This window comes from Argopecten irradians, chromosome 6, assembly GCF_041381155.1.
Source record: "Argopecten irradians isolate NY chromosome 6, Ai_NY, whole genome shotgun sequence".
Taxonomy (NCBI): Eukaryota; Metazoa; Mollusca; class Bivalvia; order Pectinida; family Pectinidae; genus Argopecten; species Argopecten irradians.
In genome coordinates this window covers 24195428-24218163 of record NC_091139.1, presented here as the reverse complement: position 1 = coordinate 24218163, position 22736 = coordinate 24195428, and the positions used below count along the sequence as shown (strand labels likewise).

At 36.5% G+C, this 22736-nt stretch overlaps 1 protein-coding gene across 1 annotated transcript in view; it reads left to right on the top strand.

The window, feature by feature from the left end:
• The window catches only part of LOC138325399 (axotactin-like), an 88508-nt gene that overhangs the window by 42658 nt on the left and 23114 nt on the right, over positions 1 to 22736 (top strand). Inside the window, 16 exon segments of the mRNA XM_069271031.1 lie at positions 4621 to 4794; positions 6866 to 7087; positions 8256 to 8365; positions 9011 to 9168; positions 10225 to 10236; positions 12937 to 13091; positions 13710 to 14020; positions 14206 to 14342; positions 14535 to 14644; positions 17314 to 17553; positions 17986 to 18235; positions 18568 to 18660; positions 19121 to 19251; positions 19975 to 20121; positions 20429 to 20608; positions 21122 to 21350. Coding sequence (XP_069127132.1) covers positions 4621 to 4794; positions 6866 to 7087; positions 8256 to 8365; positions 9011 to 9168; positions 10225 to 10236; positions 12937 to 13091; positions 13710 to 14020; positions 14206 to 14342; positions 14535 to 14644; positions 17314 to 17553; positions 17986 to 18235; positions 18568 to 18660; positions 19121 to 19251; positions 19975 to 20121; positions 20429 to 20608; positions 21122 to 21350 — 2659 coding nt within the window.

The window sequence follows — 22736 nt, the reverse complement described above, 5'->3', positions numbered from 1 at the left end:
TCTCTGATGCTTTGACGGAGGAATATGATGTAATGACTCTAGGCTGTAAAATTCAAACATGCATGATTAAGAATATTACCATGTTTTAGCTTTATATTTGTCTTCAAAAAAAATTTGATTGTTGTAGTGGCTGGCAACTGCAGTTGCCTAACCAAAAAAAGTCAAAATCATTTCTCTGTAGCTTTCACAGCATTAATCCCTGACGGCAAAAAATCTCTGTTGGAGAACATGTTATTGACAGTTCATGACTGGGAAGGATGTACCACATCAGATATTTAATTAGAGATTGTTTAGATAGACAAAGCTTGATAATACAGCTGAAAACTTCACAGGACTTGACTGACGTGTACATACCAGGCCCTTGGGAAATCACCGTCATAGCATGCACAACAACACTACCCAAAGTTTTTTTTGTCATTTTGTCTTTTTTGCTTTGTTTCATCTTGATATTGCTTGTATAGGTGAGATGCAGAATGGTATTCCGGTGCCAGATTAAGATCATGATCAGTTGACATGTAGATACATGGTGCAGGTTGGGTTTCCTATCAACATGCAATGGCTTGTTGATTATGTAATTGATATTGGCACTGGAGAATTATTCAAGCTGTCATATCTATAGTCTCAAAGAAAAAACTCGCTGACCTTTGTAAGGTCACAGCTCAGAAGCTGAGATCTTTATTCAGTTTTACAATCCTTTGCATGCTATTAATAAATACTGTTTTGAAAATGTACTTATTTATGTGCAGTTAAATTTTAGTGCAAACACGAAATACTGTAAATTTGGATTTATTAGTGCAGATATATTTTACTACGATTTGATGGATCAATACTGGAACTTTAAAGCTTTATGAAAATTTAGCAGTGTACATGAATTAGTGCTTCAATGACAACACTACCAAAAGTTTATTGACATTTTGTCTTTTTTGCTTTGTTTCATCTTCAATGACGAAAAAGGATAAAATAAAACTATCACTAAACTTTAAGTATGTTTATAGTAAGCCATATTGGTATATCCACAGCTGATAGGTCCGGAGGATAAATGGTATTGAACATGTTTACCACTATGCCACCACAGCAAAGAAACAAGTACTGCTGTGGAAGTACAAGGAAAAATACCCACTAAATATGTAGTTGTATTGATTATAAAACTAAGATATACAAAAATGTATGAAGATTTGATATAAGTAGTATTCCATTGTAATTAGTTGTGTCAGAGGTGTAAAATAGATAGATAGATCTGGACAACTGTTGTCATCAAGTTGATGATACTATATATTATAGGCATACATATGTGTTACTGGGTGAAACAGAGCATATGATACAGCGATAAGATGTCAGCGATAATTTACATCAAAGGGGAGTAACTCAGTCCATCACATGTGGCACAGAATAGGGAATACACCCAGTCAAGGGATTTAGTTTAACTGGCTGCGATACAAAGCCCTTTAGAATTTGGCTGCACGCTGTACTTGTCATTTATCATATTGCTCGAGCACAATTTGGTATCCCACTTAGCATCCGACAAACAACAAATGTCTGCCGAAGCCTGAAATCACAGAGGCCATTGTCGACATACATAAAATCCTTTACATCTCTGATAGACAGCAGTCTGATGTAGTATCTTATTAAGTCAGATTATTATTCCCTCTGCCGTCCCTTGTGGCTCGAGATAAATAAAAAATATGACTCCTTTGTGGACAGTACTTGGCCAGGCTAGAAACGTAGAATAGCCATTCTTTATTGTCCAACGAGCTCATCTCAAACACCTCTGTGTGAAAAACTTCAGTTAATAATGCTGTTATGAGATTTCATTCAAAAGTTTGGCAGAAAATTTCAGATATGTGACTCCTGAAAAATATTAGATCTGTCTTTGATAAGTGGGGTGTGTAAATTGAATGCACCAGTTAAAAGAGGTATATGTTTATATAGCGTCTTAGGAGATGTGATTAATTTGAATGAAAGATATGAATGTATTTAATATGTTAATGATGTTTTGAAATTCACAACTAAGAGGAACGTCGTGTTAATGATTTCTCCTTCTTAAGTATCGTGCATTGTACAACATGTTTACAAGTCTTAGGAATTTTCGCTGTGGAATTTGTTGATAATTTAATAAAGTTTCAAGAATACAAAACATGTGTGTGTGTGATGAACCACTTTTTGACAAAATACAAGAATCTTACCTAATTAAGAGTAAATGCTATTGTAGTAGCTTTTATTGACGTTTTTGTTATATTTGAAATTGATATTTTCTAACTGAAAAAGCCTGAAGGTAGCTTTGTTTTGAACCCCCACTTCCTCCCACCATTCTATGCCTATCAAGTCCATCCTAGGAAAAATACACATCATTTCTTGCATACTTCCTTTCCAGTTTGTCATTTTTTCTGTATGATGAATTTGTTTTTATTGATATTATTGTCTGCACCTGGACTCAACTCCCTCCATCAAAACTCCCTACCAATCCCCCCCCTCCCGCCTTTCCTCTATTACCCCGACCCTTTACCCTTCACATCCCTAAAAACCAGCCATCCAAATAATTAGTATATTTTAGACCTGAGCAATTTTTTGTCAATGTTTTCCTAGTGAAAAATTCACACCCTTAATGTCCATATAGACAATGGGCCATAGAGCCCTTCCTATTGACTGTAGGTAGAATTTCAGTAATATGAATTTAACTTTAAAATGCATCCTTTGTGAATTTGAAAGCACCACAAGTTTACTGCAAAAGTGTCGATATTTCTGATTAGCCATTAGCACGAAATGCGTTTTTATGAAGTGTTTCCTGGTTGAAATCTACATTTCTATAAACATTAAGTGTCAATTTAGAATAAGATGAAATTTATGATGTATTTTAATGACTATACAGCAGCCGTGAATATTCCATTAGTAAAATTGACGGAGAATTAGCGACAGTGATCTGTTGAAAACAAATCCACGAACTCATCATTTGTCTGATGTTTAATGGACATGCCCACACAACAAACTCGAAGTTTAAAATTTCCCTAGACAAACTCCTTTTTTTAATCTGTTGGTATTGGTTTGTGATCTTACAATACTCCCAAATATAACATCTAAAATGTCATAAAAATTGAAACGCAAGACAGACAGATATTAAATATTTCATTACCTTTAGATGTGCCATATGTTATTTCGTGTGTAATATAATTTTACGACTCTTTCGTCTTTCCATGTTCTGTAATCATGCGACATTTGTAGACAAGACGACCCCGCACTCGTCATATGAACAATATCACAGCAATTATCTTTCATTTTTTTACCAGACTTTTATCAGTGAAAATATAATTACATTTCGAGCAATAAAATCAACAGATTTGAAATTGATGTTGAAACATTATATTATCTAATTAATTAATTTATACACAGATGATCATTAATTCATAGAAGAATTTCTTTCTCCATGTAGTACAAATTTATGCTTATTGCAAATTCTAATGAAAAAAGTTCAAGAGAATGTTATGTTTTTGATTTGTCAAATTAAAGGTCATCTAATTATATATTCATATACCCAATGTTTACTGAATTATGACTTGTATAGATATTTATTTTTTGTTTTCGTATAATTCTCTGTATAAATTCAGTACATGTGAATGATCATTTTGATCGTTGATATTGGCCGGGATTAATGATCACACTTGAACGATGGTTGGATCTCTTCAATTCATGGATTTTCGAAAAAAAATTATCACACTTATTATTCCTTCTGAATTCCATATCATAATTATTTGGCTTGCCCCGGACGTTGTAAAAATGTTGGCCAACATTCATTATTCGAGTTAAATTTCCTTCCAAGACACAAAAGTGCAATCACATTGCATTATGGAAGAGAATAAGTAATGTTTAAAGAATTTGATTTGGCGCTGCATTAACTATATTATATGATGTGTTTGAGATTCAGTTTGAAGCAAAAATACAATCAGGCATCATTTTGTTTACATTGACGTTTGCAAAATAATGGTTTTAAGTCATTAAAAATACAGTTATTATTTCATTGTATTGAACATCTGTATACAACAAGTGCTGCTCTCAACAAAATATCATTAAGAGTTTGATATAGAGGAGCTCAATTCTTAAAGATCTACCTCAGCTTTGCGACCTATACATAATCTCACAAAGCTAAAATTGTGGCATAAAGCTAACGAGTGGGATATGACTATGAATTTTATGATACTTCCAAAACTACTTTCTAAAAGTACAGTCACACTTTAATGATAATCTTCTAACACTCCATCAATTTTCACATTCAAGAATTAGGATTATTTAAATTGGCTAAATTTCAGTAATTATAAAATCAATACTCATTATTAGGACTTGATTACCAGTGATTTGCTGCACAGCTTCGTCTGCCAATTCAAATGTCCGGTGATTGCATGGTGAAACATATAAATAAAATGCATTTATATATATAGGAATGTTTATGTCACAATTGAAAGAACTGTGACAATATAAACAAAAGAACTCCATGAAATTTTGAAACAAAGAAGATATGATATAATTGTTAGTTAAATTGTGCAATTACAGCCTTTTACTTAGTACATTGTCTCTGTAGAGTGACTTCAATTATATATGCACGTTTTTTAACTTTTCTTTTCTCTCACACAGAATACCATGACGATGAATGGCATGAGGTCAAGGCCTCCCTGGACACGACGTCTGGTCAGTTACAGGTGACCATAGATGACGAGGTTCACAACAAACGTGTGCGGGCCTTTACGTGGATACGACTGTCCGACTTCCTCGACTCTGATCGTTTGTCGCCACTCATACGATATGGCAGTAAGTTAATGCAACAGTAATGATATGACATTCAGACCAAGTAATTTGGTAACAATCAAATTATCATTGTCAATTTATTGTCCCACACTTAAAAGGCTCTATACCTTTGGTTGAAAAAAATGTGTTTTTGTTGGATTTCATTTTTATCATACCTTTACAATGATTTATAGAGAATATACTATAATTCTGTTGAAATGTCCATATGTTCGGGCATAATCAAAAGCCTTGTTGTAAATTTTAATTACCCACTCCCATTTATACCCTCCCTCCTTCCCCTCGAGGTTGATTTAGATGCAACAAATGTTACTAGGTACAGAGTACAGTTATTTCATACTCAACATAGCACAAAATGTTATAAATCAATTTCAATTTTTGGGTCTGTAAATTCTTACATCTGTTAGACATAATTATAAAAAAGAAAGAAACTTTGAGATTTGCTGTAGTAGGAAAGCGGAAATGATGTTGGAATTTCAATATCTCCTGAAAACGAAGTATTTAGGAAGAAGTAATTCCATCTTAATGAGAATTTTATTGCTTAAATTTTTTTTTGTAGAATTTATCACATAGAAATCCCTTTCCAACCGAGCTAATGTAATTATCTCTCAACATTATTGGATAAGGAAGCTGGGTTTGATGTGTTTAGATCTTTAGCATACTGTTACCTCTCACATACATATAGAGATGTACATATCTGAAATTAACGCCGAATGTCAAAATATATTTTAGCTCTGTGGTGATGGCCGAAATGTGATTACAGATTTCCTGTATTGCTGTTTCTGGGGTTAAAGTACCACTAGCTTTTTAACTGAATTAGAGCAGTATTTTGCGATCAAAAGCATCTAAGATGTGGATTACATGTAAACTAAGTGACCTTATACTTGTACTCACAAAACTCTGGGACCTACTTTTGAGAGAGGGAATCTTCCAAGATCTTTAGCTACTTGCCAACCCTATCAGTTGAGAACAATGCCACAATTCTTCTCTGTTGCATCGCTCTGTCTATGTACAGGTGCCACCTGTCATAAAATGTGGCATTCATATTCATAAGTGGCCATCAATTAACAGGATTAAAATCACCTGGTTATAATTTTACCCCTCAATAGAACTATACATCATTTTCAATGAAGCTTGGCTATAGAAAATACCATGTGTTCATTTCCAGATGCGATATATGTGTTAAAATGATATATGTATCTGGCAATGTACATTGTATATATTTCTGTATATTATAGCTACATGTTGTGTATGGACTTGTTTCTCATTAGAACTCTTCATTGTAGTGATTTTTAGTCCTTCCGTCCGTCCGTCCATCCGTTAACAATTCTTGTTACCTAGTTGTGCATATTGAATTTTGGGACTGATCGTTGAACAAGATGGTCGAGATGCCGCCATCTTGGATTTTGATAATTGAAGTTTGTTCCTGTGATATATCTCAGAAAGTAATGAAGGGATCTGTCTCAAATTTCATGTGTTGTATGAAGTAAAAATTTGAAAAGCAGAGAAAAGATCCATCTTTCCATTATCAGACGTAGATCATTCTTTGATGGGCACCATTAGATCTCTCTCGGATCTCTTGTTTGTCGAATTTAATATCAATATGAATACCAGATTTAGATATACCAAATGTCCATGACATTAATAACATAAATATATATAAAAAAAAAAAGAAAAAAAAAAAAAGACTTGTCATGGATCAAATGTAGATCATTCCAAACTGAATGTTGACCTTTGAACAATGTCAAAGACAGAAGTGCATGGGCTTATATGTATAAATGTGTTGCCTTTCTATTTACTTATACTTGTCATTTGACTTTATTTTGTTTACCTGTGTTTCTGTCTTGGTGTTATTTTAAGATATTTTTCTCACCTTCATTCTCCCTATTGGAGTCTAATTTGGAACTCTTATAATGTTTGCATGTTGGAGACGTTTCAAAGGAAAGTATTCAACAAACTTTTTGAGATCATATCCTCCCCCCTCCCCACCACTCCTACATTTAAAGCAATGTATTGGTTGTACTTCACTTTTTAAATGTGTCGTTTTCTCTTCTGACCGCCATCTTCATTATTTTAGGTGGTGCGAGTCTTGACCAGTTTGTCGGATGTCTACGCCACCCTATCTTTGGTGGTCAGGAGGTGACCCCTGATGAAAACTATAGAGTGAAGCCTGGTTGTGTTGATCTATGTGTCACTGAAAACTTTTGTGTAAAAGGCACACGATGCATTAACCAGTACACGGACATGCTCTGTGACTGCTTCGGCTCCGACAACGAAGGCAAATACTGCAACATCACCCGTAAGTTGTATATTTGTATAAAAAGAGAGACGAAAATATCATGAATATATTAAAAATTGCATTTTTAGCTCACCTGGCCCGAAGGGCCGGTGAGCTTATGTCATGGTGCGGCGTCCGTCGTCCGTCGTCCGTCCGTCCGTCAACATTTCCTTTAAATCGCTACTAGTCATAGAGTTCTGCATGGATTGTAACCAAATTTGGCCACAAGCATCCTTGGGGGAGAGGGAACAGAACTTGTATAAATTTTGGCTCTTACCCCCCGGGGGCAGGAGGGGCGGGGCCCAATAGGGGAAATAGAGGTAAATCCTTTAAAACCCTTCTTGTCCTAGAGTTCTGCATGGATTGTAACCAAAATTAGCCACAAACATCCTGGGGGGAGAGGGAACAGAACTTGTATAAATTTTGGCTCTTACCCCCCGGGGGCAGGAGGGGCGGGGCCCAATAGGGGAAATAGAGGTAAATCCTTTAAAACGCTACTTGTCCTAGAGTTCTGCATGGATTGTAACCAAAATTAGCCACAAACATCCTGGGGGGAAGGGGAACAAAACTTGTAAAAATTTTGGCTCTGATCCCCCAGGGGCAAGAGGGGCAGGGCCCAATAGGGGAAATAGAGATAAATCTTTTAAATCCCTACTAGTCATAGAGTTCTGAATGGAATGTAACCAAATTTGGCCACAAACATCCTTGGGGGAAGGGGAACAGAACTTGTATAAATTTTGGCTCTGGCCCCCCGGGGGTAGAACGGGTGGGGCCCAATAGGGGAAATAGAGGTAAATCCTATAAATCGCTACTTGTCCTAGAGTTTTGCTTGGATTGTGACCAAATTTGGCCATAAACATCCTTGGGGGGAGGGGAACAAAACTTGTATAAATTTTGGCTATGACCCCCTTGGGGCAGGAGGGGCGGGGCCCAATAGGGGATTTAGAGGTTGATATTAAAATTCCTTCAGAAAAGAAACAATGAACCTGTATTCAGAACATTACTTGGAATTACAAACCAGGTGAGCGATACAGGCCCTCTGGGCCTCTTGTTGCCATTAGATGTGATTGCTCCAAATTTCTCCACCCAGAATCGAACATTTAGTTTCAGGAATTTTTTGATTATGTCTTTATTTATTGGTTGATTATAAAGGTAATATTTCAGTGTTGAATCCGTTGATGTTTTACAGAGCCGACCGTCGTAACACTACGGGGATACGAGTGGATTACGTATCAACTTTACCAGAGACCGAAGGACAAGATGTTAATGGACAATACACGCATCAGTCTACAGTTCAAGGTATCTTTACCTGTAACATACAGTTTGTTTTAGGTAGATGTAAAGATGCATTAACCAGAGAGCAAACAAACTAACATCCCATCTATACAAATAGAAATTGGAGTATGGTACTTTGGTTAGCAAGTTGTAGAAAGCATATCAACATAAAATGTACCATATTGCCTAAATCAATGAGGTGTTATTTTGTGTAGTTCTTTTACATACTTATCTTTATCAATTAACCATAAACAAGAATAATGCAGTTGAAAGCAGTTATACAGAACAATCAGAAACCAACAGATTCTAACACAAAGTTGTTAATGTAACGTCCTGTTTACATCCAAGGTCACTTTATGACGTACCAGGTTGGTGGAGGAAAGTCGGAGTAACCTGGAAAAAACCACCGACTAGCAGCCAATACCTGGCCACAGCCCTAAAACCAAATATAATTATTATGTATAATTACAGTTTTTTGTTTTGAACTTTTCAGTTTGATCCAGGTTCCGGTGTACTGTGTATAATTACTGTTGCTTGTTTTGAATTTTCCAGTCTGAACGAGGTTCCGGTGTACTGTGTATAATTACAGTTGTTTGTTTTGAATTTTCCAGTCTGAACGAGGTTCTGTGTACTGTGTATAATTACAGTTGTTTATTTTGAATTTTCCAGTCTGATCGAGGTTCCGGTGTTCTGATATATGCCGTAGGTGGCGCTCCGTACAACAGTCACTTAATCGCGTCTGTCCACGAAGGCACGGTGACCGTCTCCATGGCGTTTGGCAACGATGTCATACAGGAAAGGATGGGAATTGGTGTGGATGATGAAAGGTAGAGTGTTCTTGTTAACAAACTTCTGTTCACAAACTGGAAACCATTTACTTTTTCATCAGTGCTTATATTTGAAAAGCATTGTTGAAAAACAAATCTTTTTTTTTGTTTTTGTTTTGTTTTTGTATAAATTTGAAAATCAATAAAAACAATTTAGGGCAAACTAATACTGTTTACATTGATTTTAATGTTTAATAATTTAGATCAGTTGATAAAACATTTTGAATTACCAAAATAAAGTATGCTTTTTCCAATTCACATTTGCTAATTGTTAATAAGTTACCTTGAAATAAAATGGAGATGCCAATTTTGATTCTATCTCAAAAATTAAAGTAAGCAGACTATTGACAAATATACGTAGCTCACAAAATGTTTCATAGAACAAGTAAACAATTTCCCTTTTTCATCACCATAAAATCTTTTGAAATGAGTAAATGGTTTCCAGTTATCAGATGGTAGGAAATAATACTGAAGTGCGTGGTCCATATCACCCATAATGGTCATCAGGCTCATTTGCATATTATCAATTAATTTCAGTATCTTTTTTCCATTTTGCATTTTTTTCATAAGCCAATTCCTTTTTTTTCTTTCATTGAAAACCAATGATTTTGAAATCCATTATAATTTTTTTTCAATAGATCATTTTTATGATTTACTCATTAGATTCACTTTCACAATTTATATGTTTATGCATGTTAGTAGGATTCAAAAGTTATTTTTTCAATCTTCGGAACATTTCTTTTGTTATCCAAATATTCTTTTTTTCTTTTTTTTAAAATTACTTTGAACAGAAATAATACTTTCTTAATAAACCCACATTCTATATTTATATAGAATTATGGCCCCTGTTTGAACTACAAGAATTGTGCCTGATAATTTGACCTGTATTTTCTCACATATGTACTACAATGATGACCATTCCTGAATTAATTTGAATATTATTTTTATCACATTACATAATGCATGCTCTGGTTGTTTTGATTTCTTGTTTTGATGTTGTTTTTTGTCATTCACACATTGATCATCTTCATCTCATTTTCACGCGGCCATCGCTAGGAAGTTGAAAGGGTAAGTGAGAGAGACTTGAGGAATGTTTCGGTAGAGGAGTTGTCTCCCTTGGACTGCCACTGCTTTCTGTCGACATGGCTACATTTACCTATGCTTCATGTATTATTACTCATTCATTAGCTGAATCCAATGTCAATTTGTTTTCGCTTCACCTGAATGTTAAATGGGCATATATGTTACCATTCTTCTCATAATTAAGTATGTGTAATTGTGTATAGCGTTCACCAAACTGAAATTCTAACTTTTTTCTTTCTGGATAAAATGTCTCTTTTTTTTTCTATAATCCATTTTATTTGATTCATTATTTTTCATTTGGACGTTCTATTTTTCCATAATTCGTCTCTACCATCAATTTAACACTGCTGGTTATTACTGATATTGAGGTTGTCCCGGAGTTATATACCTGCATTTTTCAGCTTTATCTTTTTCCATCAAGTTTATATCAAGGCTGACTCACCAAATATTAGTCATTTGGAATGGCTTAGGTATAATGTATGTGTTAATGTTTTACTTTATCAAAGTTACAAATCATAAATTAATTTTTTAGCTTTTTAAACCTTCATTTCATTGTTATTTTTGAAAATGAGAAAATGAATTGTATGAAAAGATAAGATGAAAAGATAAGAAAATAACTAGAAAAACTTTATAATTTGAAATATTTGTATTAAAAAAAAAGTCTAATAAAATGTTTTTTAAGATGGGAACAACTCTTAAGGCTCAATATATACATACACCTGGCTTTATATCAGATGTATCTTTCTGCATGTATTATTAAACGATCTTAACTGTCTTTTACAGGTAATATTTGTTTTTTTACAGAATATGTTACTCATTATATGAAACTTATATATATAGAATAAAGAAATATAGAATATCCTTATGATGGAATTAGAATATTAAAAAATTTTCAAAGGAAGTCTTCTGTTCAGGAGATGTTTTGAATGTCAACTCCTGAGCACTTACAAGAGATTGCAGACTTGTTTTGTTTTTTAATATATATATATATATATGATAATCTCTCCAAGCTAACTTCAGTATTGGCATGATTCTTCATAGGGAATAATTTCAGTAGCCCTTTAACCTCACAGAATTGAAACATCTTTTTTATGTACTTTCATCATTGTTGGAAATGTCAAATGATTAAGCAGTGTCTCTTTGGTTTCCGATGGCGATCATATGCTGGAGACAACAACACAACACTAGATTCTGGTTATATGTCATTAACATTCGGATATATGTCATTCCCCAATAAAGATTTGAATTCATTTTGTACCCAGCTACATGACATGGGAAGAGCACAGGGTTTGAAATCTGGTATTAAATCCTGTATTGTTAATGAAATCAATGATGTTTTTCTGCTTTATATGATATTAAAAAAAGCAAAATACTGTCTTGCTAATGAAGGCGCATGAGGTTTGTGAGAAAAAGTATATATCTATAATATATGATGTTATGAGATCTGAATGAAATGTATGCGGTATGCATGACCTTATGAGAGAATAGCATGTTTGTTTTGAATTTCTAAATGTCAACTGATCATGTATTGTTGAATGAATCTTGTAAATATAACCATCAGATTTGTATTTGTAATAACTTTCACACTTGATATTTATCATTCATTCCATAAGTATTTTTGTATTTGACAGAAGCTCGGCTATATGTGATAAATGATACTTGACTGAAGCATGCAGGTTAATTTAGTGATATATGATGTCACAATCAATGCCTACCCACAATGGCACAAAACTCTGTAATATGCAAATACAGAATAGACTTACCCAAGTTTGCATGTTGATAATTAATACTTTGAAGAAATGATTTCAAGATTATTACAAAGAAGTTCAGCACTTGTGTCTATATGTCTCTGGTATCTGTCTCCATTAAGTTTGACAAATACCAAGAAAGGGTGATTACTGTAAATCAAAACGGGCTCAACCATTTAATCTCAGTTTTTAATTAATCTCCACATGGGAATTACCCAGTCTTTAGAAAATTGAAATTGAACTTTGTAATTCTATGATCTCTGATTTCAAGGAGGAGATAATTCATTGATTCACTTGAATTGGAACCCTATAAAATAACACACATGTGATAGCCCACTGGTTTGGAGATGGAGAATATATAGTTTGTAATCAGGTTTTTTTGAGCTCAGCTGTGAAATTATTTGGTGTCAGGTCATGGAAATGTTATACAATATTGATTTTATTAAATTATTGTTTCACATAATATTGTTTTACATTTTCATATCATATTTTTTTCAAAGATCATGCTGTTTTAATAGACCAGCAACAAACTGATGAATGAAGTGGACACTGATATCATGTTACCTTAACTTAGTCACCCCTGAACACACATTTAGGCTCTTCTTAATCAAAGACTAGACCAGTCCATTATGAACTTTCAGGGGTGACTGAGTCAATCAGACTTGTAATCAATAATGACATGTATTTATATATTTCTATCTATGGATGTCATGCTCACCCTCTCCTAGGGAATGACATTCAAACTGACTGTAACTCCCCTTGAGTAAGATACACATTTCATCGAGCAAAAACATTTAGAGAATTTTTTCTTATTTTACCATATGCCACACTATCAAATATCCTGTAGAATGAAAGTCATCTTTCATCCTATAAGAATTTCAAGAATGGATATTTTTTTTATGTTAATTAAATGACCATTGTCCTTGTCCTCATTTAGGTGGCACAATCTGACCATCGTCCACAGTCCAGTGGAGGTTGATTTTCAACTGGACGGAACATCACACAAACATTCTCTGGACCCACAAAACTTTCACCTCAGCTTTGATCCACAAATCTACTTTGGAGGGGGAGATAACTTTGTTACAACACAAGGTAAGCATGATAGAGTTATTTCTCTTTAGACAAATAGTTGGGTAAGCAAGCTAGAGTTACCTCTCTTTGGACAACTTAGGTAAGCATGTTAGAGTTACCTCCCTTAGATACAGGAGTTGAGGAAAAAACATGTATAAAGTCAGATAAATATCTGTATAATAATGGAATTATCAATAAAATTTATCAGTATAATTTCTATATGATAAGCTTAATGCATTATATATGTATAGTGACAAATCTGTAAAAGGTAATATAACAGTAAAAAGATGCTGTCCAAAACTATAGTAAGTTGTCATGGTGACTCATTTGTTAAAGAGTGCTGACATATCTAAAATTTACCTCCATTTCTAGGTAAAATTGTAAAAGCTTGATATGATTGTAGGCCATAGATTTTCTCTCTCTTTGGGTACTTTATTCAATTAGCTTAACCCATTCACTGCTGAAATTTCATAATGGACTGGTCTTGTCTTTGATATAGAAGAGTCTAAATGTGTCTCTGGGGGTAAATGAGTTTACTCCACCTTGAAATACTAACAAGTCCTTAAACACTATGACTAGTGATGTGATTTAAAACATATCATTGGTGACACGTCTTGCTTTTGTACTTTCCTCACACAGGGCTCCAGGTGACACAGAACTTCGTGGGGTGTTTGAAAAGTGTTTACGTAAATGAAATATCGGTGCTGCATCGACTTGTGGGTGGCGACCCTCTGACCAAGCTTAAAGGTGGGACCATGCCACAACAGGGCTGTCGTAAGGTCAAGGACATTCCTATGACCTTCCCAAAATCGGGTACAATGTTGCTGTTTGATGGGTACGGAGGTCAGGATCTCACGGTGGAGTTGGAGTTTAGGACTGTGCGGCAGGACGCCGTCCTTCTCTACTTCAACCTCTTGTCCCCAGGAAATGTGGATACAGGCAACCTGGAGGTATGTTTATATTCAATGAGTACACATGTACTTGCAATTATTTTTCCTGTTCATACACCATGGTCCCCCTTGTTATGTTTCAGGCCAAGAGTGATCAGTATATATTGTTTAAACTTGTCTTGTTTGCTGTACAGGACCCCAGTTACATGTTCAATTTGTCATGTTATTGTTTTCTGATTTCAAAGGTATGGGTGAGAAATGGACAACCGTTTTTACACTACGTCGCGTCGCTTAGCAATGGAAGCCACACAAGGAATACTACAATGGCCGTGGTTGTCAATAACAACCGGTGGCACGCACTGCGCTTGGAATTTAAAGCTGGGTAAGTATCACTGCTTTTTTTTTTTAAGTCATACAGATGTTTGCAAATCTATTGAATAAAATTTATTTCTATATAAACATGATTCCTGTTTCAGCTGGTAAATGTAAAAAAAAAATTAAATTAAGAATTTAAAGTTTTCTTTAAAAAAACAACAACATGATTTTGTCTAAAGGTGAGAGGTGTATGTTACAGGACTGCTAAGGTACGCATTGGAAGTCGATCTGTTGTCCTAGAGGGAGTCGGGGAACCAGTCTACGTCAGTGGTGCCATCATCGTGGGCTTTGTCCCTAAAGTCTATACAGGTAATGAGCCTATCTATGTCAGTGGTGCCATCATAGTGGGCTTTGTCCCTAAAGTCTATACAGGTAATGAACCTATCTATGTCAGTGGTGCCATCATAGTGGGCTTTGTCCCTAAAGTCTATACAGGTAATGAACCTATCTATGTCAGTGGTGCCATCATAGTGGGCTTTGTCCCTAAAGTCTATACAGGTAATGAACCTATCTATGTCAGTGGTGCCATCATAGTGGGCTTTGTCCCTAAAGTCTATACAGGTAATGAACCTATCTATGTCAGTGGTATCATCATAGTGGGCTTTGTCCCTAAAGTCTATACAGGTAATGAACCTATCTATGTCAGTGGTGCCATCATAGTGGGCTTTGTCCCTAAAGTCTATACAGGTAATGAACCTATCTATGTCAGTGGTGCCATCATAGTGGGCTTTGTCCCTAAAGTCTAAAGTCTATACAGGTAATGAACCTATCTATGTCAGTGGTGCCATTTGGCTTTGTCCCTAAAGTCTATACAGGTAATGAACCTATCTATGTCAGTGGTGCCATCATCGTGGGCTTTGTCCCTAAAGTCTATACAGGTAATGAACCAATCTACGTCAGTGGTATCATCATAGTGGGCTTTGTCCCTAAAGTCTATACAGGTAATGAACCTATCTATGTCAGTGGTGCCATCATAGTGGGCTTTGTCCCTAAAGTCTATACAGGTAATGAACCTATCTATGTCAGTGGTGCCATCATAGTGGGCTTTGTCCCTAAAGTCTATACAGGTAATGAACCTATCTATGTCAGTGGTGCCATTTGGCTTTGTCTCTAAAGTCTATACAGGTAATGAACCTATCTATGTCAGTGGTGCCATCATCGTGGGCTTTGTCCCTAAAGTCTATACAGGTAATGAACCAATCTACGTCAGTGGTATCATCATAGTGGGCTTTGTCCCTAAAGTCTATACAGGTAATGAACCTATCTATGTCAGTGGTGCCATCATAGTGGGCTTTGTCCCTAAAGTCTATACAGGTAATGAACCTATCTATGTCAGTGGTGCCATCATAGTGGGCTTTGTCCCTAAAGTCTATACAGGTAATGAACCTATCTATGTCAGTGGTGCCATCATTGGGCTTTGTCCCTAAAGTCTATACAGGTAATGAACCTATCTATGTCAGTGGTGCCATCATCGTGGGCTTTGTCCCTAAAGTCTATACAGGTAATGAACCTATCTATGTCAGTGGTGCCATCATCGTGGGCTTTGTCCCTAAAGTCTATACAGGTAATGAACCTATCTATGTCAGTGGTGCCATCATCATGGGCTTTGTCCCTAAAGTCTATACAGGTAATGGACCTATCTATGTCAGTGGTGCCATTTTGGGCTTTGTCCCTAAAGTCTATACAGGTAATGAACCTATCTATGTCAGTGGTGCCATCATAGTGGGCTTTGTCCCTAAAGTCTATACAGGTAATGAACCTATCTATGTCAGTGGTGCCATCATCATGGGCTTTGTCCCTAAAGTCTATACAGGTAATGAACCTATCTATGTCAGTGGTGCCATCATCGTGGGCTTTGTCCCTAAAGTCTATACAGGTAATGAACCTATCTATGTCAGTGGTGCCATCATCGTGGGCTTTGTCCCTAAAGTCTATACAGGTAATGAACCTATCTATGTCAGTGGTGCCATCATGGGCTTTGTCCCTAAAGTCTATACAGGTAATGAACCTATCTATGTCAGTGATGCCATCATCATGGGCTTTGTCCCTAAAGTCTATACAGGTAATGAACCTATCTATGTCAGTGGTGCCATCAGTGTGGGCTTTGTCCCTAAAGTCTATACAGGTAATGAACCTATCTATGTCAGTGAAACCATCATCATGGGCTTTGTCCCTAAAGTCTATACAGGTAATGAACCTATCTATGTCAGTGGTGCCATCATCATAAGCTTTGTCCCTAAAGTCTATACAGGTAATGAACCTAAAAAAAAGAACCATCATGTCAGTGGTAATGCCATCATCGTGTGGCCATCTCATGGGCTTTGTCCCTAAAGTCTATACAGGTAATGAACCTATCTATGTCAGTGGTGCCATCATCGTGGGCTTTGTCCCTAAAGTCTATACAGGTAATGAACCTATCTATGTCAGTGGTGCCATCATCATGGGCTTTGTCCCTAAAGTCTATACAGGTAATGAACCAATCTACGTCAGTGGTGCCATCATTGTGGGCTTTGTCCCTAAAGTCTATACAGGTAATGAACCTATCTATGTCAGTGGTGCCATCATGGGGCTTTGTCCCTAAAGTCTATACAGGTAATGAACCTATCTATGTCCGTGGTGCCATCATCATGGGCTTTGTCCCTAAAGTCTATACAGGTAATGAACCTATCTATGTCAGTGGTGCCATCAGTGTAAGCCATGTCCCTAAAGTCTATACAGGTAATGAACCTATCTATGTCAGTGAAACCATCATGGGCTTTGTCCCTAAAGTGTATAGGTGTAATGACCGTGTCTACATGCAGTAGAACTATTGCTGTGGGTGTTGTCCTTATTATATAAAGTACAGGTGTAAGAACTACTTTTGAAGCTTGAAATAGGTTAACTGGAGCTTGTCCATGGTGGTCTCAAAGAACTGTAGAATTAAAGAACTATTTGTATTAGTAAAATCTTTAGCTAAATGTTTTGCCTTTTCATTTCAGAAAACATTGGATTTGTTGGTTGTATTAGAAACCTGAAGCTTCAGAATGAGACAATTGACCCCATAAAACTGATGGACAATCGTGACGTGGTGGACGGCGTGTTTCTTGACGGCTGTGACCTTGTGGACCACTGTCGTTACGGCCCGCCATGTCAACATGGTGGTCAGTGTCTAGCCGACTGGGACGGTATTTCATGTAACTGTGAAGCAACATCTTACACAGGAAAAACTTGTCATTTCCGTAAGTACTTAGAAAAGCCTGCCACTTCCTTCTTGAAATACCTGCTAACAATTCAAAACTGAAAAGAACATTTTTCTCTTGAAACAGTTTTAAAAGCCTCGATATATACTTGAGGATTAGTATCTGTGTTATTCCAGTTCATTTGTATTTTTGTTAGCCAACAAGAAGATCAAGGTCTCTGTTGTTAATTTTACAAATCATTTAACTTGCTAGCAGATTGATTTCTTTATTGAAAACAACAGAGCATACTTACTGGTATTGAGAATTGAAATATTTTTAACAAGTTTTGGGTTTCAGGATTATGGGTTAAAAGCCTATTTCTTTTCTAATTGAATTATTTGACAAATCATTGCATTTCCATAGCCTGTTGAGATTTGTATTGTTTAAACAACACTTACTACGCTTGTTGTAAACAAACATATTTATTTTCAGCACGATACAAGCAGACCTGTGATGAATACTACCAGGCAGGATACACACAATCAGGGGCCTACCTATTGGATGTAGACGGTGAGGGGCCAATGGAGCCCCGCCACGCCCAGTGTAAAATGGAGCACACCACCCTTGACCCTCAGGGAGCCCTTGACCTAACTGGAGCGACCGTGGTGGAACACAACCTAGACCCAGAAACTACAGTTCGAGACCCTGGCTTGGGAGAGCTGAAAAAAGTGCTAACCTACAGGTAACATCTATAGAGCTTGACAGGATGGAGAATATCATTGTATACTTACTATAAAAGTCAAATTATTTCTGTTTCATTTGAATAAAATTGTGGTTCAATTGCTCAATATGCATAGAGTCCCAATAGTGGCAGTTGTAGTTTACAATCACACTGGAATACGTGTTTGTATAATACTAGCATGACCAGGTGTAAACTACGCTAATAATGGTCATGGACTTCTTCACATCACCTTTGGGTGAGAAGCCCATCTCGTCCAGTGTCCTCACAACAAAACATTTGTTGAGCTTTCTATTCTTACAATTTTAACACAAACTTATTTTTCATATCAACAGAGAAATGAATCATGAGGTCCTTCTTAAGCTGTCAAGATTGTCTGCTGAATGTCAACAGTATGTGGAGTATAGCTGTTACCGTGCTCCTATCAGGTCAGTATAGCTGTTAATATGCTCCTATCAGGTCAGTATAGCTGTTACCGTGCTCCTATCAGGTCAGTATAGCTGTTAATATGCTCCTATCAGGTCAGTATAGCTGTTACCGTGCTCCTATCAGGTCAGTTAGCTGTTAATATGCTTCTATCTGTTCAGTATAGCTGTTACCGTGCTCCTATCAGGTCAGTATAGCTGTTAATATGCTCCTATCAGGTCAGTATAGCTGTTACCGTGCTCCTATCAGGTTAGTTAGCTGTTAATATGCTCCTATCAGGTCAGTATAGCTGTTACCGTGCTCCTATCAGGTCAGTTAGCTGTTAATATGCTTCTATCTGTTCAGTATAGCTGTAAATATGCTCCTATCTGTTCAGTATAGCTTTTATCATACTCCTATCAGATAAGTTCAGTTGTTCTATTTCTTCTAGTTATGATAGTTTTACTGTCATTTTCTACGCAGACTTGGAGACCTGACATTTTTCCGAGCGGCTAGTGGACAGAGTGTGGAATCCATCGGCACAGATATACCTGGACACTGTGCCTGTTCCCTAGGCAACCAATGTCCAGCCAATGGCTGCATGTGTGACAGAGGTAGGGTTAGGCCAAAAAAAATTAATTGTTAGTTTCTCAGGCCACTTTTTTAAAAAGTCAGTGCGGGCGGCGGGAATATTTTTTTATTTTTTATTTCTCTGAAAACAAATGCGGTAGATAACATTTTATTTTTTTCTCACTTGAAGGACATGAAAATCAATGAAAACATGTGTAGAAAATGTAAATTCTTACTCAGTCTTTAAGAACAGCTTTGAAATATCTCAATCGTCACTATATCCAAAGAAAACCAGTTGAAAAAACATAATCCTGGGAGGAAACATTCCGTTTTGAGCAAATGCTGACATCGGCAGCCATTTTTTTTACCGGAAATGAAAGGTACACACTAAAATTGGAGCCGATTTCCGGGTGCGTTTTCGAATGGACATTTCGGGAGAGTTCGAATGGAAATTTGGGGTGCGTTCGATGCGGCGGTCTCGATTTTAATTTTTAAGTTATGGCGCATAAAAACATTGGTGCGGGGGTAAATGTCGATGCGGCGGGGCCCCAATGCATGTGTGACAGAGGTAGGGTTACAGGCCATTCTTAATTTGGTGAATCTCAAGTAATTGAAATTACTTCTGTTTTATGAGATATAATTATTTTGTACGTTGCATATTGTCTGTAATCAATAAGATTATCATAAAATCATAATCATAATATTATATCTTATGAAAAGAGACAGAAGAAAACAAAAGATTAAGTATATATAATCTCTTTTTGCAGCCAAAGCCTCCATTGTAGTTGACAAGGGAGATAACTATGTAAAAGCAAAGTTGCCCATCACTGAACTAACAATCTTAAACAAGAGAGCAGGGTCTTCTAAGGGGACAGCCAACATAACCCTAGGGCCCCTTAGGTGTTGGGGAAGTAGTAAGTATATAATCATATATGTTTGTCAACTACTATAACTGTTGCCATTGTTTTTGATATCAGTTCCTAGTACGTGTGCTCCTAAGAGTACCGGTAGTTGTAAGTATTAAATCCATGTATTCTCTTCTCTGTCTCCATCAATGGTCATGCTATTGTTAAACCATTTGGTGAGAGATCAAATGAAGGCTAGTAACTCTAAAATAGATCATTACTGTAAGATATGGTCAGATAATAAATGTCTTGTAAAACTCGGACAGGTTATGTGGATAAATATCTGGTTTAACGTCAGTAACTATTTTATTGATAGATGACAACAAATTAGACCATGCAGTGACATTTACAACCCAGATGGCCCACATTGTCCTTCCTGCGTGGACGTCGTCTGACCTGCGATTCAGCTTCCGTACCCATCAGCCGACCGCCCTCCTCCTACATCAGAGCCCACAGTACAATAACTCAAACATGTTCAGTATAGAGATGTTGTCAGGTAAGAATGGGCTTAAGTTAGGGGCAGTGATTAGCTTAGTCAGGTAGTGGGTTGGTGATATTTGTCCAGGTACTCCAGGTTCATCCTTCTTTAAGTCCAGGCATCTTTTATTGATCTACACTTTGCTGCTCCCAACTTTTGAAAATAAAGGTACCAGTCTGTGCCGTTGCAATGAGGTTTCTATGGTCACAACATTTTCCCTACTAGCTCAGGTTACTATACAATAGGCCTTCTATAACATGTTATTTAGTCTGGCAAAAGGGCCGAGAGGCTGATGTGTACAGCCATAAATAAGCTCTTTTTATTCAATTTTACTGAATCAGGATTTTCTGGTCAGCCTAACTTAAATTATACATTTCTCAAAGCTTGGTGCTAAACTTTGGAGCATACGTCTCTGTTGTTTCCATTTAAATGTCCATGTTGCACAAAAAATATTAAGATTTACATTTGCTGTAAATATAAACCTATACAGAAGTTCAATTTATAATGTTATAAATGTATTTTATTTTTCAGCTCGGTCAATGCGCTTTTTCTTCGTGATAAATGATGTTGAATTTGTATCGGACATTCAGACAGATGAACCATTGAATACCGGTGAATGGAAACAGATACGTGTGGAACGAAGTCAACAGGACATCCGCTGTAGTGTGTCACGACAACAACAGATCGTGGCGATCCCAGAGGTCTGGACATCTGATGAACCCATCTTCTCTGGACTCCTCTACCTGGGAGGACTGCCCGGGTAGGTTATCCTTTTTTAAAATTTAATTCTGGTAACAATATCTCATTTACCCCCCAAGACACATTTAGACTCTTCTGATTCAAACTCTGGTAACAATATCTCATTTACCCCCCAAGACACATTTAGACTCTTCTGATTCAAACTCTGGTAACAATATCTCATTTACCCCCCAAGACACATTTAGACTCTTCTGATTCAAACTCTGGTAACAATATAACTCTGGTAACAATATCTCATTTACCCCCCAAGACACATTTAGACTCTTCTGATTCAAACTCTGGTAACAATATCTCATTTACCCCCCAAGACACATTTAGACTCTTCTGATTCAAACTCTGGTAACAATATCTCATTTACCCCCCAAGACACATTTAGACTCTTCTGATTCAAACTCTGGTAACAATATCTCATTTACCCCCCAAGACACATTTAGACTCTTCTTTCTGATTCAAACTCTGGTAACAATATCTCATTTACCCCCCAAGACACATTTAGACTCTTCTGATTCAAACTCTGGTAACAATATCTCATTTACCCCCCAAGACACATTTAGACTCTTCTGATTCAAACTCTGGTAACAATATCTCATTTACCCCCCAAGACACATTTAGACTCTTCTGATTCAAACTCTGGTAACAATATCTCATTTACCCCCCAAGACACATTTAGACTCTTCTGATTCAAACTCTGGTAACAATATCTCATTTACCCCCCAAGACACATTTAGACTCTTCTGATTCAAACTCTGGTAACAATATCTCATTTACCCCCAAAGACACATTTAGACTCTTCTGATTCAAACTCTGGTAACAATATCTCATTTACCCCCGAAGACACATTTAGACTCTTCTGATTCAAACTCTGGTAACAATATCTCATTTACCCCCCAAGACACATTTAGACTCTTCTGATTCAAACTCTGGTAACAATATCTCATTTACCCCCCGACACATTTAGACTCTTCTGATTCAAACTCTGGTAACAATATCTCATTTACCCCCGAAGACACATTTAGACTCTTCTGATTCAATGATTCAAACTCTGGTAACAATATCTCATTTACCCCCGAAGACACATTTAGACTCTTCTGATTCAAACTCTGGTAACAATATCTCATTTACCCCCGAAGACACATTTAGACTCTTCTGATTCAAACTCTGGTAACAATATCTCATTTACCCCCCAAGACACATTTAGACTCTTCTGATTCAAACTCTGGTAACAATATCTCATTTACCCCCTAGACACATTTAGACTCTTCTGATTCAAACTCTGGTAACAATATCTCATTTACCCCCCCAAGACACATTTAGACTCTTCTGATTCAAACTCTGGTAACAATATCTCATTTACCCCCCAAGACACATTTAGACTCTTCTGATTCAA